General features: G+C 39.9%; 1 protein-coding gene across 5 annotated transcripts; it reads left to right on the forward strand.

The window, feature by feature from the left end:
- Positions 1-725: 725 nt before the first annotated feature.
- ZBED4 (zinc finger BED-type containing 4) lies at positions 726-14329 on the forward strand. 5 transcript variants are annotated; one of them, XM_077338265.1, is made up of 5 exons: positions 733-897; positions 3471-3520; positions 4987-5038; positions 5384-5463; positions 9155-14329. In XM_077338265.1, exon 5 carries the CDS (start codon positions 9490-9492, stop codon positions 12988-12990), a length of 3501 nt encoding a protein of 1166 aa, XP_077194380.1. In that variant the 5' UTR covers positions 733-897; positions 3471-3520; positions 4987-5038; positions 5384-5463; positions 9155-9489; the 3' UTR covers positions 12991-14329. The 5 variants fall into 5 exon arrangements, with proteins under 5 accessions (XP_077194379.1, XP_077194381.1, XP_077194384.1 ...); XM_077338268.1 differs by having other exon boundaries at positions 5384-5456; XM_077338264.1 differs by lacking the exon at positions 3471-3520 and having other exon boundaries at positions 726-897.
- Positions 14330-16222: the final 1893 nt, after the last annotated feature.

A 16222-nucleotide genomic window follows, 5' to 3' on the forward strand; every position in this document is an offset into this window, starting at 1 on the left:
AGTGAAAAAGATCACCGTTTACGGGGTCTGCAGCTGACATCCGGAATATGAAAATTAATACACCAATAATTGGATAGCGCAATCATATAAAGATTTTCTCCAGTCTAAACCTATGGATTTCAGTTAATTTAGACAAGAATGTTACATCGCATTGCACTGTGAATCAGAATCCTTTTAAAACGATTGCTAGAATCGGCCCTTAAAGCTTATAGTCCACAAGCAAGGGCAGCATGTCAGTGTACGAAAGTAAACATTAACCCGCGACTATGAAAACACAACTTTAGAAGGACAGCTCAAAACAAAGTACTGCTTTAGACACAGCCAGTTGGCCTATGACGTTCCATCCTGCATGAAGGCGGCCCCGGGTGCTTGGTACAGGACACAAACGACGGCCCAGGCCATACACTACCTTTAAGACATAACACTTTCCGTGTATTTACTCCTGTCCCATTTTAGGTCCCTTCGCGCCCCTCCCGCCCGCGAGCACCCCTGCAGCAGCCATTTTATGATCGCGCCCTCCGCTTTTGTCTCCCCCCACTTCCTTAAGCCGCTGACGACGGCTCGCGGTACTCAGCGACGCAGATTCCGTGCGACAGGCTCCCACACACCCGCGTGACGCCATGCCCGGCCGCCAACCGCCCTCCCCTCCTCGCGCGGGTTGCGTGCCATGGCCCCAGCTCCACCTCCCCTCTTGCTTGTCTGCTTGCCCCGAGTGTGGCACATGCGCAGTCCTGTCGTGGCAGCCGAGCCGGGGGAGTTCGCGTTGAGCGTCGCGGCAGCGGGAGACAAAGCGCCCGGGCAATGAATGGGATGGGCCCGCTCGAGCCTTCGCTCTAACCCGCGACCGGCCCCCTAGCGAAGCCGCAGCGGAGGAGGCAGCGACTAAGGCAAAGACGGGTGAGGCGAGGCAAAGATTTGGCTGCGAGGGGGTGTGAGAGAGGACGGCTCCGGACTCCTTTAAGGCTCTCTCCCCAGAGTTGTGCGCGAGGTGAAATCCTTCCGCTCCCCCCCCCCCCCCGGGCTTTGAAGGCCGCCGTCTGTCTTTGGTCGGGCGAGCGCAAGAAACAGCGTCCGGGGCCCTAACCCCCCCCCCCCGGGCCGCGTCCTCGCGCGCGCCAGCTTTATTGTCTGCGAGGACACCGGGAAGGAGGAGGAGCTGACCCCCTCCCCGGTTCTATCAGAGCCCCCTCGTGAGGCGCGGCGGATGATGGAGCTGCTGTGGTCCCTCCCTGTGCACTTCTCTTGTAGGAAGCCCCCTTGGGAAGTGCTGGGCCGCACTTCCTCTACCAAAACACGAATTCGGCTTTGTCTGGCCTTCAGTTCTGTCCAGCGTCCTCTTACCTTCTCGCTCGTGTCACCTTCGCTGAAGGGGGCCGTCTCTGGAGCACAGCACTTTCTCCTGTTCTCTTTCTTTGCTCCGTGTCAGTCAATATACAACCTCTAATTTTTCACTTATTTGTTTATCCTCCCACACACACATTGTAGTCCCGTTCACAAGTTGCACTGAATACTTGTGTAATCTTGTGTAGTCCGTATGCTTTTTTCACTTTAGAAGTGCATTGAATAATTCTTGTGTTACATTCAAAGTGTACAGCTGGCTAATGTGGGATGGAAGCATACATTTCTCCAGGTTCTGACCCCCAGTTTCATTTGTAATTTTAAAGTGAAGGTGTGGTGGCTGTTTCTTACATACTCTTTGAATCTCTTCTGCACTCATGTACATGTGGAATTACGTGTGTACATTGACAGTTGTGAACAGGGCTTCTGTGGGATGTGTTCACATACCCTGGGAAATGTAGCTATTTGGGAATAAAGATGATGGGTGGCCAGTTGCAGAAAGGTTGAAAAAGATATCATACACCACCCCACTTTGTAGCAGCCTGTTCTGTTTTAATAATTCCAGAGGGGTATCCAGGTTACTGTGTTGCCACAAAAGTCTAGGTACCTTTTATAGGCTAATATTAGCTTAGCATAGGTTTCTACTGCCCACTTGGTAAGATGCACACAGGAGAGTAAGTCTTGTGCAGAACAGCTACATGTATCTGTCAAAATGTGTTCTAGTTCAGAAAACCTTATGCTAGGATAGCATTTTGTTTACGATGCCATTAGACTCCTGTTTACTGTTGCCTTGTCAATAACTTAAGTTGCCTCCTGAGATGTGTTTGTCTTTAAAATGGTATAGTGCCCCTGTTGTCACCACCAAAAGGTACTAAACCCTATTTGGATAATCTTCTTAACAGCCCAGGCAGTTCAGAGTGGGGGAAGTACTTTCAGGGATTGTTTCTGCTGTACAGATGGGCAACTTAAGGCTGCTTCATGCAGTAGGGACTTCTTTGCAAGTGTTCCTACAGCAATGTAAATGCTTGTACAGGCATTGTTTTTGGTGCATGGGAGAGGAGGGAACATGACTGATGAAGAGGCCCCGATGCTGAGTGATAGTGGTAGTTATCAGTTGACATAATTTGTATGGATCAATGGTCTTATTTTGTATGATCCAGTTAAACCCATCCACAGCCTTAAGATTGAGGGCCAGCGTGGTGTGGTGGTTAAAGTTTTAGGTTACGAACTGTAAAATCCAATTTTGAGTCTGTCTAAACGGTAATGACTGGGGAAAGCACTGGCAAACCACCCCATATTGAGTCTGCCATGAAAACGCTAGAGGGCATCACCCCAAGGATCAGACATGACCCAGTGTTTGCACAGGGGTTACCTTTACCTTTACCTTTTACTGTGGAAGTTTGCTAAATGATCTTGTGCCAGTCACACAGTCTCAGCCTAGCTTTCTTTATAGGGTTGTTGTGAGGAGAAAGGTGAGATGTAAATAGTGCGAATAAACATGTGAGCTGCTGTAAAATGCTTGCTAGTGGTGGTCTCATTATTTAAAATATTTTCTTGTCTGTATATCAGCATTTTGGGTTCAGCATAACCCCTGGTGTTGGTGTGGTGTCACTGAGGTTTGGACTGAATCATTAGGGGGCTTTTAAACATTTGTCTTCTACATAAAGTGTTGCCATGGGGGAAATGCTTCTTTCAGCCTTCATCCATCCAGGGGAAATAATGAAGGTAGGATATAATTAAATAAACTAGAAAATGTCAAAGAGCTGAGAATCTTCTAAGGGCTTATAAAACTGCTAGCTTTCTAGTGAAAATTTGTCAGTTTTAGGAACTCAGAACAAAAAAATTATGATATTAGTAATACTGATAGGTTCCTGATTCTAAAAGCTTCCAGACTTGAGGTTGTCTCTATGCTGGATTTAACACTCAGAACTGTGTGTGTGTTACTTTCCGCTCAAGCTATCTTGGTTTGCTGGATAGACAACAGCAGAAACGGTCTCTCAAACTGAATTATTTACCCCATGGTAAATAATTACTATGTAGAACTGTAGAATATCTTTTAGTGTCAAGTGTAAATTAAATTGAATGTATAGAAGGAATAAGCTGATGGTTTTCCTTTTTTTCTTCTTTTGTAGGTATTTAATTTGTCAGTCGTCTATCAAGTATTAAATGTCATTTAACTTTGGTAATTTAAGTTAACATAATTACTGCCGCAATGTAATCCAACAGACTTTATGAAGGAGTGAGAATTTAAATCTATTATTTACCAGTTATAGTCTCTATCAATGACAGGCCCACCTTTTCCATATGTTATGCTTATTTGGTACTTGAAAATGTGTGTCTAATGCATGTGTATATAGTCCAGCCATAGCTCTTCTGTGTAGTGCAGTAAGATGTATGATACTACTTAGTAAAGAAGAAAAAAGGGGGTTGCGGAACTATAGTAATTCATCTGTCATGAAATGTGAACAGACTTTTAGAATCTGAAATGTTTCTAGTGTGACTGTAGCTGCAATTTGGCTTACTACGGAATGATGAGTAGTCTCTGCTGTAGCTTGACAATATCATGAATAATTGTTCATCAATCAGGTTACTTTTGCAATTTGAATGTATAAACTGTCATAAAAATACAAGTAGAATATTAATTTTAAATGTCCTCGTTTGAGCATTGCTACATAATGAGCAACATAGAATAGAAAAGAAAAGTAGTAACAGTTTTGGACTACTAATCTTGCACAAACACCAGGTGTACAACATCACATGCTTCTACTCCAGCCAAAGGTAGTTGTTATTAAATCCCAGTAAAACTGCTGTAACAGACTAGTTGAGGCTAAATCATCCTGCTTTGCTTTCACTTGTACTTGCTTATTAGTAAATGTTCATCATAGGGTATAAGTACCACAACACTTGGAACACTCTCTGATCAGTGTGCCTTATTAATGACTACATGTAAGCTACTTGTGACCAGACATGATTACAACTAACTCTAGTAGGTTTTGGGCCCAGGTCAGCAGTTTGAAATAGCTACCAGAGCCATCTGTCCAAGCACAATCATGCTGATTAGAATCCTTGCTTCACTTGACATATGCATTGAAAAGCCTTAACTGATTGCATGATACTGTAGTTTCAAGGTGATAAAGGAAAACCATTATGCAAGATATATTAAATATGAATGTTTAAACCATATAATGCAATTTAAATTTTGAACTAAGCATGTAAGCAGAATATCCCTGTATTCAAACTGTCAAAACTGCTGAAAGAAAGCACCCAATAGTTTGGGAGCTTCCTCCCCGAATGAGCCCATGCTGCTGGAGATTGTGTATAACTGTGTCTAATTGTTGTACCAAGGACACTGTGTGCAGCTTAGTGGGTTGATTCAGTGGGCTTAGGTGGTCTCTTGGTTTTATACTAAATTTGCAGAGAGGCCATGAGTAGTGTTGGTAAAGCTCAGCAAAAGGTATTATTGACTGTTAATACATTTTGCATTGTACTATTGGACCAAAATGATTTAGTGGCTTTATGGAATATAGCTGGTGTATTCACACCTGAAAGCTGATCTACTGACCAGGTGAAAAATTATAAGCTCCAAAATGGAAACATACAGCCTACAGTATATTTCTTTCTTTTCTCTCCCCATTACCTGATTTCTAGATCTGCAGATACTGTTGGCAATGAAGCCAACAAGAAAGAGTAGATCAGATAGGTATGTACCTTATCAAATCTTGTTTATTCTGCTGTATTCATGTTTCTATTTGAAATGGGCTCATCAGGTATAAAATGTCCTGAATAGTTTTAAAATTGTAAGTAGCGATTTAAAATATTCTATTCAACATTATTTCAGAACCCAGGAAACTTTACCATGTGAATAAGTCAGTACAGAATTAGAAGTTTTATGTTGATGAATACTTTTACGTGCCAGTGTCCTAAAAATCTGTAATTCCCATGTGTCCAAATATATTAGGTGTGTCCAAATATATTAGGTGCTGTAATGTGAGTGCTACTTGACTTTGTATAGGGCTTGAGTGTGCTGATCTGTTTTTTTTTCCAGTAAGTCCAGTTTGTGGAAGTTCCCACACCCAGTTATTACTGTGGGACCTCATCAGGAGGATGAAGCCTATGAGGTATGAGGTATGTGAAGTATAAATTCGAACAATATTTACTGCATAGAATACATTTCAGATCACCCCAAATGTTGTGGGGTAAAATGAAAGTAAGGAAAAGGGATTTATTGTATCTAATTATTTAATGTGTAATTTTTAAAATGCAGACACTATTCTCATCTTAGCCTGTTGTTGAATAGAAGGACATCCCCCCCCCCCCACTGTCTCCTGTATAATTGCTGAATGTTCATTTGTCACAAGTTACCACTCTGCCCTGAATGCCATTAGAGTTAGCATCTTCATGGAAAATAAAGTTTTACAACTCTGGCTAGCTTGCTAAATATTCAAAGAGAGGGAAAACCTATTTTATCATACTATTTGAGCTACAGAATTGTTTTGAGATAGTAAAGTCCTATCTTTTGAGATAGTAAAGTTTAAAAGTCATGAACATTTCTAACCTTTCAATGTAGTTTCAGCTATTGCTATACAATAAGGCGTGCTCAGTTTGTATCGCACTAAGTCATTGTAAATACGAATTCTTTTCTAGAATTGCTATTTATTAGCATACACATTTCCCCCCTTTTATATTGTTTTTAGAACGGTTAGTGCTTTCACATTGGTTTAGTGTCTTCATTTAAATGGCCTTGGATCTTCAAAGTGCATGGGAAAAGATCCGTTACATTCTTATGGGTGTGTTCCTGTGTTGCCATCTCTTCTATACCACCCACATGATTCTTCCTATGTTCCGGGCATGAATTAAGTAGATGAGAGGTTCAGCATTTTTTGTCTTGCCATATTCTCCATAAGCCTCCTTATTTAAAGATAGTGCATACCAGGTAGACAGGCTGCATCCGTTCACTTCCTATCTAATTTTCTTGCATACATCCTTCACTCCAGGCTGCTTGCCAGAAGCCAGGGTGGGCAGAAATTGGAGCTGTTGCCACAGTCATTTCAAATTAACTGGCAAGGGTGGCGCTGTGTCAATGATGGGAGTGGCATCATAAAATTTTAACCAGCTGTATGCCACGTAGACGGAGGAAGATTTAAAAGAAAGGAATAAGGAGTAGATGAACCTTCTGTCTGGTAACCATGTATGATTTCACTAAAATTTCCTTTCCATGCAAATTCATACACATGCAACAGTGATTAAATTGCTTATTGATAAGCTCTCTTGCTTTCCTACCCCATTCTGCTATTGTACCTAGATGACAAGGTTTTGTCTTTGTCACTGAGGTTGCCACTCACAGTTGTTTCTTAGTGAGCACATGCTGCTTATTTCAAAGCATGCTCTTCAGTTACAGGTTTCATGTGAGTTACTTTCATGATAACAGCAACATGGTATCATTTTGCATATCATATGAAATACTTTTTTGCCATTTTAGAAGTGGGGCAGGCATAACTCTTCTTATGCGTGGGGAAGAAACTGCCACATCACAGAATTGTGCACTTGTGCTCCCTGGCTTCTTGTGCCTGAATTTCTCCTTCCATTTTAGTAATGGTTAAACATTTTATTAGAACAGGAGTTACCATATTTGCCAGCGTATAAGACGACTGGGCATATAAAATGCCCCCCCCCCAACATTTCCACTCAAAATATAGAGTTTGTCACCATTGAATGGCCACAACGCAACCGCAGCGCCTCCGGCATGCCCCTGCATCTCCCTGTGACCGGCACTAGTGCACAAGTACGCATGTGTGAGCTCTGTGTAGACAAGGGGCAGGACGGAGCACTGCTGCTTCCCACCGAGCATAATGGGCTGGTCACGCCGAAAAGGCTGGCACCCCGTCTCGCTGCTGATGCTTGCTGCAGCCACGCTAATGACCCGCCACAGCTGCGCTGGATACCGCGCGATACTAGATGGTATGTAGAATGAGGTGGGAGGGCATTGGTAGGCTATTATGGGCAGCTATGTCTATCCCAGCTGAAGTGCACTCGGCGTATAGGACAACCCCCCCCCCCTTTGAAGCCATGTTTTTCAGGGGGGGAAAGTAGTCTTATACGCCAGCAAATACAGTAATTGTTGCTAATGCTAATGATGTTCTATCGTAATCAGTGTTTGCTAACCTGCCTTAAACTCGGATATGACTAAATCCACTCCAGATGTAACACCATATGTGGGGTATCCTGTGGACTCAGTTGAGCCCTGTTCTTTCCTTGTCTAAGTATATGCAGGCAAAATGAATGGTAACTAGGATGAATGACAGGTTGGTATGTATCTCCCATTATCTCTAGCAAGCCTTCCCTCTATACAGTGCAAGTTACTTGTGTATTTAAGGAACCATCAGATCCAGACAATCATAATTACGGTATGCCATGATTCCATCAAATAAATCAAAAATATATGCATAGTTTAGAATTGGCTTGAGTGGAAAGCTAGTAGCAATAAGTCTCAAATCGTTTGTACTCAATATCCATTTACTCAGGAACATACCTTCATGTGGGTAGCTGTGTTAGTCTGAAGCAACAGAGCAAAGCTTGAGTCCAGTGGCACTTTTAAGACCAACTAAGTTTTATTCAACATATAAACTTTTGTCTGCATGCATACTTCTTCAGATACTTCTTCAAGAACATAAAGTTAAAACAGTTTGGCAACATTTACCAAGTTCCAGGATCAGTCTATGGTGCATGTTTTCAGCATGCATGTAAAGTTAGATATCTGTTAACTGAGGATTGTTTCTGAAACACTGTGACATTGGATGGTATTTTTTTTGTTTGTTTTTGTGGATACTGTACCACTGGCTGGGTTTCAACCAATCAGCCTTTCAGTTGGTTAAAAAGGGAAGAGAAATTCCCTTTGATCAACCAAAAAGAGTACACTGAGGATCAGGGGGCCTGCAAGGACAATAGCAAATTGGATGGAACTGCAGTGAAACAGGAAAATTGGATGACATTGAGCAAAACTGGTTGGATCCAACCCCTTCTATTGTAAAAGCGAAACTTCATTAAGAATGTCCTGGTATCTATAACACTCATGATATTTTATATAATGAAAATATGGATTATCTTTTCTCCTCTGTTGTTTCTTCAGCAAATATAATATTTTGTTATATGGAAGATTTAAAGTTTCTTTTGAAATATGTCTGATCATGTGAAGCACCTTAAGTGAATTTTATATTTTAGATTTTAAACCAGCTGAATCTTAAAATCTTTAAAAAGTGTTGTTCGGGCATAAAGATGGTAAACCAGCAGAACTGTGGGGCCTGGAGAACTGTTGACTGCAGCTCCAAAAGTGTTGCTCTGACCTATGTTAACTGGATTACAAACAAATAAGAGCCTGAGTTCAAAGAACTGCACAATACTGTGCAGCCAGCAGGACTTTGGCTTGTGTTTCTCAAAACAGCTGCTTTCCCTGTTGCATAGCAAGTTGCTTTTAAAACTGAGAATTTTTGATGAGAATGCATGAGATGTAACACTACTTAAATTCTGTTTTCATATATAACACCCACTGGGTATATCTAAGCTTTTGAGTACCTGAAGTAACTCTTTGGACTTTGGTCATTACAAATTGTGCAGAGTTATGTCTATAAAATACAATACCTAAAAAGTAATTCCAAGGCACTGTTCAATTGTTTCTAAAGTGATGTGTTCTTGCACTTCAGTTAATTTATAAGAATATCTGTATTTAATGGATAAGCATGGAAGAAAGTGTAATCATTTGGTTCAGAGAAGAAAGCTGACTTGAATAGCTGTACTTACATATTTTCTTTTTTCGTTCTAGATGATGTGAACAGACTGTAAGAGTGTATGGTTTTACCGGGAAGGAACCCAAGACTTCTCCCCGCAACATGAAACATTTAATACCAGCACCCATCAAAGCTAATTGATGACTTAGAATCTCAGAATCCTGGAAGAGAGAATGAGATGCTGTGCATTAAACCAAATTATTTTCCATAAGTTTACATAAAAACATTTCTTCTCGAACAGCAAAGTAGAAAATACAAACTTATGTTCCTACCATATCCCCCCCTTTTTTTTTTTTGCATTAGTTGTTAGAATTTGAGTACAGTTCTTCACTTTAAGGTATGAAGACACAGCAGAAATAAAAAGTCAACTATGGATACAAATAGGGCAGATTCCCCCCAAATTGATGGAAACTTTGTGTTAGATAAAATCAACAATTTAAAAGTGGAACCAGAAGATGATAGTAATTGTGCTTTAGAAACAGTGGATATCAAACCCGAGCCAGAAGATTTAAGACAGACAGATAGCAGTGATGAGCAAGATGACAGAGAGAAGACTTTTGTCCATAACAATCCAAGCAAATATGTCTCTGCAGAAAATGAAGATGATTATGGATCTCTGTTTTCCCAGTACAGCAGCACTCTTTATGACGTAGCAATGGAAGCTGTAACACAGAGCCTTCTATCAAGCAGAAGCATAAGCTCCCGAAAAAAGTCACCTGCTTGGAATCATTTTTTTATATCTCCTAGAGACAGCACAAAAGCAATATGTATGTACTGTATGAAAGAGTTTAGCAGGGGTAAAAATGAAAAAGACTTAAGTACAAGTTGTCTCATGAGACATGTAAGAAGAGCCCATCCTACTGTACTCATTCAAGAAAATGGAGGTATCCCAACTATATCTTCCTTTCCTTCACCTTCATTGTTACTGCCACCTCAGTCTGCAGACGTTGGAGATCTAACCAGCATGTTAGCTCCTATAAAACTGGTTAAGAAAACAGTTTCAAAAATTCCATCACCAGATCAAATAACCGAGGAGTCTTTTTCTGTAATTTCTACTGAAGACATGCCCTCAGATCTGTCACTTACGGAAAACAGCAATAAAGAAGAAATTGTTGTTGTGTCATCTCAACAGTTTCCTAATAACCAGTGTGAAGAAACAGTGGAGAACATAGCAGAGAAAACTGTTCAAGTTCCTAAGAGTTCATCTGGCTCTAGAAGAAGATCTGCAGTCTGGAAACATTTTTATTTGTCTCCTTTAGATAACTCAAAAGCCGTTTGCATCCACTGCATGAATGAATTCAGTAGAGGAAAGAATGGTAAAGACCTCGGAACTAGTTGCTTAATACGGCACATGTGGAGAGCCCATCGTTCTATCGTTCTACAGGAGAATGGAGGTGGTTCAAGCATTCCCCCACTGTACACGGCTCCTCCAACTCTGCTTCCACCTTTATTGCCTTCAGATGGTGATTTGAGTTCGGTGTCATCCCCTGGAAAACTGGCTAAAGAACCAGCATCTGTTTGTTCTTCTCCAGATAGAATGGTTGAAGAAAACAATTCACATCTACCTTTGGGAGATGCTCTCATGGAAGACTCGTCATTATTGTCATCTGATGATATAGGTGAGACTTCCTTAGTTTCTTCCCCTGAAAAAAGTCCTTTAATATTTGAACATGGTGCTGTTTTTCATCAGAATAAAAGGATGATGCGGAAGCTCAAGTCCGAAGTGTGGCATCATTTTTCTTTGTCCCCAGGGAATAGTCTAAAAGTTGTGTGTAGACACTGCAATTGTATGATCAATCGTGAACGGAAAGGTGATGTGGGCACAAGCTGTTTGACAAGACATTTATATAGACGCCATCCTGAACTCATTGGTATTCAGAAAAATTTTATGGATGTGAGTTTAGCAAATTCTCCTTATGCAACTCTGGCCTCTGCAGAGTGTTCATCTTCAAAACTGACTGAATTACCCACAATGGTTACTAATGATAGTCAGGTCATCTTTCCAGTTAGTAGCAAAAAGACCTCAAAACTGTGGAATCATTTTTCAATTTGTTCTGCAGATTCAACTAAAGTAATATGTATGCACTGTGGACGTACAATAAGTCGGGGGAAAAAGCCAACCAATCTAGGTACCAGTTGCCTTCTAAGACATTTACAACGATTTCATAACAATGTCCTGAAACCAGATGCCTCAGCGCCAGTATTGTCCTCATCTACAAATAGTCGTGTGCCCCTGAGCACAGATTTGTTGAGGTCTTCATCTTTTGATGAAGCCAATGATAAATTTTCTGACACTCACCCTGTTGCCAAAAAAATTACAAGTCTTGTAGCTGAAATGATTGCACTTGACCTTCAGCCATATTCTTTTGTAGACAATATTGGCTTTAATCGACTGCTTGAATACTTGCAGCCTCAGTATTCTTTGCCTTCACCATCTTATTTTTCTAGGACTGCAATTCCGGATATGTATGAAAGTGTAAAACAAATCATTGTTTCACATCTTAAAGAAGCTGAAAGTGGAGTAGTCCATTTTACATCTGGAATATGGATGAGTAACCAAACCCGAGAATATCTAACCCTTACTGCTCATTGGGTAACGTTTGAGTCAAGAGTTCGACCACAGTGTGAAGATTACCATTGTTCAGCTCTGCTAAATGTGTCACAGATTGATTGTGACTACAATGGTATTAGCATACAGAAGCAACTAGAGTATTGGTGGGAAGCCTGGATAACATCAATTGGGCTTCAGATTGGGATTACTGTTACGGATAATCAGACTATAGGAAAAACTTTAAATGAGGGAGATCATTCAAGTGTGCAGTGCTTTGGCCATACAGTTAACCTCATAGTCAATGAAGCTATCAAAAGCCAGAGAATGGTTCAGAACTTGCTTAGTATTGCAAGAAAGATTTGTGAACGTGTTCATCGGTCAACAAAAGCAAGAGAGAAACTGGCAGAGCTGCAGAAAGAGTATCACCTGCCCCAGCATCAGTTAATTCAAGATGTTCCATCAAAGTGGAATACATCATTCCATATGCTTGAACGCCTCATTGAACAGAAAAGAGCAATTGATGAAATGTCCATAGAGTGCAGTTTCAGGGAATTAATAAGCTGTGATCAGTGGGAAGTGATGCAGTCCGTCTGTCATGCTCTCAAGCCTTTTGAAGTTGCAAGCAGAGAGATGAGCACACACATGTCTACTTTAAGCCAAGTAATCCCAATGATTCACATACTCAACAGGAAAATCGAACTACTGTTTGAAGAAACAATGGGTATAGATACCATGCTGAAGTCTTTAAAAGAAGCTATGGTGAGTAGGCTCGCTTCTACACTTCATGATCCAAGGTACATTTTCGCTACTCTTTTAGACCCTCGTTATAAGGCCTCATTATTCACAGAAGAAGAGGCTGAACAGTATAAACAGGACTTAATCAGGGAGCTAGAAATATTAAGTGCTACCTCAGATGATGAGAAACCTGTTTCCAATGGGTGTGGTATGGGTTCACCATCTAAAAACTCTTATGGGGACAGTAATCTATGGTCACTTATGGAAGACATGAAAAAAGCAAAAGTTCCAAAAGAGAGGGCTAAATTGCCAGAAGAAATGGTGCTTTTGTACTTGGAGGAAGAAGTGCTTGAGCATAACTGTGATCCTCTGACCTACTGGAATTTTAAGAAGTCATCTTGGCCAATACTGTCAAAGTTGGCTGTCCGATTCCTGGGTTGTCCTCCAAGTATTGTTCCATCGGAAAGATTGTTCAGTACATCCAATGAAAACAGCAGCTTTAGCCAATCAAGGCTAGCAATGGAACACTTTGAAAAACTTATTTTTTTGAAAGTAAATCTTCCTTTGATATACTTCCAGTATTGAAACTAATGAACAAGCTGCCAGTCTAAAATTATTGTTGCTCACTGGATAATTACTGTATTTGTAACTTGGTTTGTTAAATTGCTCCAGTAGGGGCCATGTATGACATCTAATCAGTGACAGTAGTTCCCAATTCTAGTTTTATTTTTCATCTTTCTATATGTCTACATGTGCCTTATTAATTGTCCTTCAGGCCAGATACTGTACATATGTGTTTTTTTAAAGTTCTTACTAGAATTAGCTTGTCTTTGTCCCTAGTACACAAAATTATGTAGGTTTTAATTGAGAATTGTAAATGAAGTTTTAAAACAGTTTTTTGAATAGAAAGGCAAACAAAGATGTAAACAGTTCTATTATGTAGTTTTTTATTCAATTATGTAAAAACCATAAACCAGGTACTGTATATTAGTTAAATATTGCTTTAATTACAATGAAAAAACACACATTTGTTTAAGCTGTCAAGAAATCTGTACATAAAAGGTGGAATTGAAGCCATCTTTTTACATAGCAGGTTTTAACTGCAGGTCTAATGTACTTAAAGGGTTATGAGAATATTCAAGTATGATGTATGAACTAAAAGTGGCTATTGAGTTAGTATTGGAATAAAGTTAGAGGTATTATGGAAGATCAGTTATCAGTAACCTATAATCTTGCCATTCAGTGGTCCTTCAGGTTTTTTACACTGTAACTGAATTAGAGCTTGAGTATTTATAAGGTTTGGGGGGTGTTTATTTTCAGTTTTGTTTCCAATTGTTTATTTAATACAATGTATTTGTAAGAAATACAAGGAGTCAGCATTATGCTATATTCTGTTAAAACAGAGTGCATCCAAACATCCAGTACTACTCCTTGGTGTAAAAAAGTCCTGGTTTTCCATGGAACTGAAAGTCATGTACGATGTCCTCTGTTTTAATTTCCTGTTGCAAGTAGCTGACAGTCTGATTCACATCAAATATTCCTTATAGAACAGTGCCCTGTTTAGAATGTTATTTGCTAGAATTGCCCTAAATTGACACTGTTGATCAGGCAAATAAAAATATTGTAGAACCCTCTAAGCCTCAAACGGAGGTTTAAGAATAGCCAGCATTTAAATGGTAAACGGTATGCTCTGTGTTTGTTTTTTTGTTTTGTTTTGTTTTGTTTTTAATATTCAAGGTTCCTCTTCCCATTTCTGTACATTGATGAAATTCTTTGGGGAAATGGGAGTTGCCTATGATCTTTAGGAAAGATGTAGTTTTGTTAAAATACTGTACCTCTGCCTAAATATTTTTTGCATTTACTATGTTTTAGTGTATTTATAAATGGTGAACTGAGTTTCTGAAATTAAACATTTTATTTGCCATTTTTAGTGCTAGTTGTGATCTCATGCCCCTGCCCCCCCCCCCCCGCCCGGACATTATTGAGGATTACCAGTTTGAAAAGTTTGAAAAGTGATTCTTAGCAGTATGCAGGAAATAATTATTTTGGAATTACACTGAAGAAGGCTTTTTTTTCTACACAGTCTTACATTCCAAACTTCCTTACTGTTTTAAGTTCCACTTGAAATACAGTTTCCCAAACTACTACTGAGTTTTGCAGATATTGTAAGTCCCTTGCATTCCTAAGGCTATAAACGTCAATATGGATAGAATGAATCAATACAAAATTATGTATTACAGCTTATATATGGCTACATTTTTGAAGTATTTTGCCATATAAGCTTTCATTCATTTATATTGTAAATATTCTCTAGAAATATAGGTTTGCATTTAAAAGTCAAACTGTGTAACTGATTACATTTAGAACCTTACAGAAAATTAGTCAAAACCTCAGAACTCGGAAAGGGGTAAAAACTGATCACAGTCTGGAAAAGCTATTTTATAAGCAGACTTAAAGGCTTGCACATTCCAGTTCTTAATTGAAACAGCAGAGTCTGCATATCAGATATGACATTGCAAATTTTCTTCTGGTGTAGCCAATCCGCACCCTTGTTCATGATAGGGCATAGGAGTCTTGTCATTCAAGAAAGAATCCCTTTGAGCATACTCATTGCAAGAAGGCTGTTTTTGTATCCTGACCTTTGTACTTCGTTATTGTGTCTGAGTGATATAAATGCCCACTGGGGAAGTCCAGGGAAGTGAGGCACAAAAGCAGCAGCAAGGAGGCCAAGGGAGCTGTGAGAAGGAAGCTTGCCTTGTGGACAACAAACTTGAGTAGGGGAAAGGACTATTTATTATATTTATTTATTTTTCAATTTATTGCCTACCACTCCCCGAAGGCTCGCAGTGGGTTACAACCATTCACCGTGAGAAGACACTAAGGTCAGGTACAAGCATTAAAAGTACTGTGTCAGTCACTAGTATATAGTGCAAGTGGCCTAGTAAGGGCTTGAAAGGGCCAACAGAGGATGTCCCTGGTCTGAGTCCCCAGCAAGGCATGGGTAAAACAAAGTTTTTACTTATGAACGCCCATATTCCATAAGTTACCGGTGTTAGCTGAATGATACCAGTTAGAGTACAAAAGCCTTTTACCCTATTCTATAGAGTCATTAGCACAGATAGACAAGAGGTTGTAACTACAAGGTTATCAATTCATCACTTTCTTCCCACCTTGAGTAATCGGTCTTATATCTCATTGTTATATGTACTGGTGAAGGAATATGAGTTTGAGTTCTTTCTATTCCATAAACTCCAACCCGCCTTTGGGAACTGTGTATATGGCATCTTGCCCAAGGTTCTCGACCTCCCTAACCTAATTTGAAGCCTATTACTACAAAATTGGAGCATCAGTAACAGTTGCACATCTAGACTCTTTATCAGATTTAGCTGATGGCAATCAAGTCCACATTCAGAAGCTGTTTATTTAAAAAAAAAACCCACCACATATTGGGCTGAATTTTTAATTGTGCTAGTTCTATTTTTCCTTCATCCCCTGAAATCAGTGATAAAAGGGGATAGTGATTTCCAGCAACAGTTATTAAATATATGTTCAGGATACTCTTATTAGGATGTGAAAGACACTTGGATCTCCCTAATGCTAGTAGAGATTTGGATAACAGCTGAAACCTGAAATAAACCTAGTTAAACAATGTCCAAAAACTGGCTGTCTTAATACTTGATCTGGGATACAAGTGCTGTCTTATAAGTCACTCAACACAGACCAAACCTAGGCACAGGTACTAGATTGCAAGACTTTTAGCATCAGTTCAAGAAGAGGGATTTTCAGTGGCTGCAGTTAATGCAGGTGGAAATAGGGG

This window comes from Paroedura picta, chromosome 5, assembly GCF_049243985.1.
Source record: "Paroedura picta isolate Pp20150507F chromosome 5, Ppicta_v3.0, whole genome shotgun sequence".
Lineage (NCBI taxonomy): Eukaryota > Metazoa > Chordata > Lepidosauria > Squamata > Gekkonidae > Paroedura > Paroedura picta.

Coding starts and splice junctions, on each gene's coding strand:
- ZBED4 (XM_077338264.1), top strand. CDS start 9,490: ATGGATACAAATAGGGCAGATTCCCCCCAAATTGATGGAAACTTTGTG.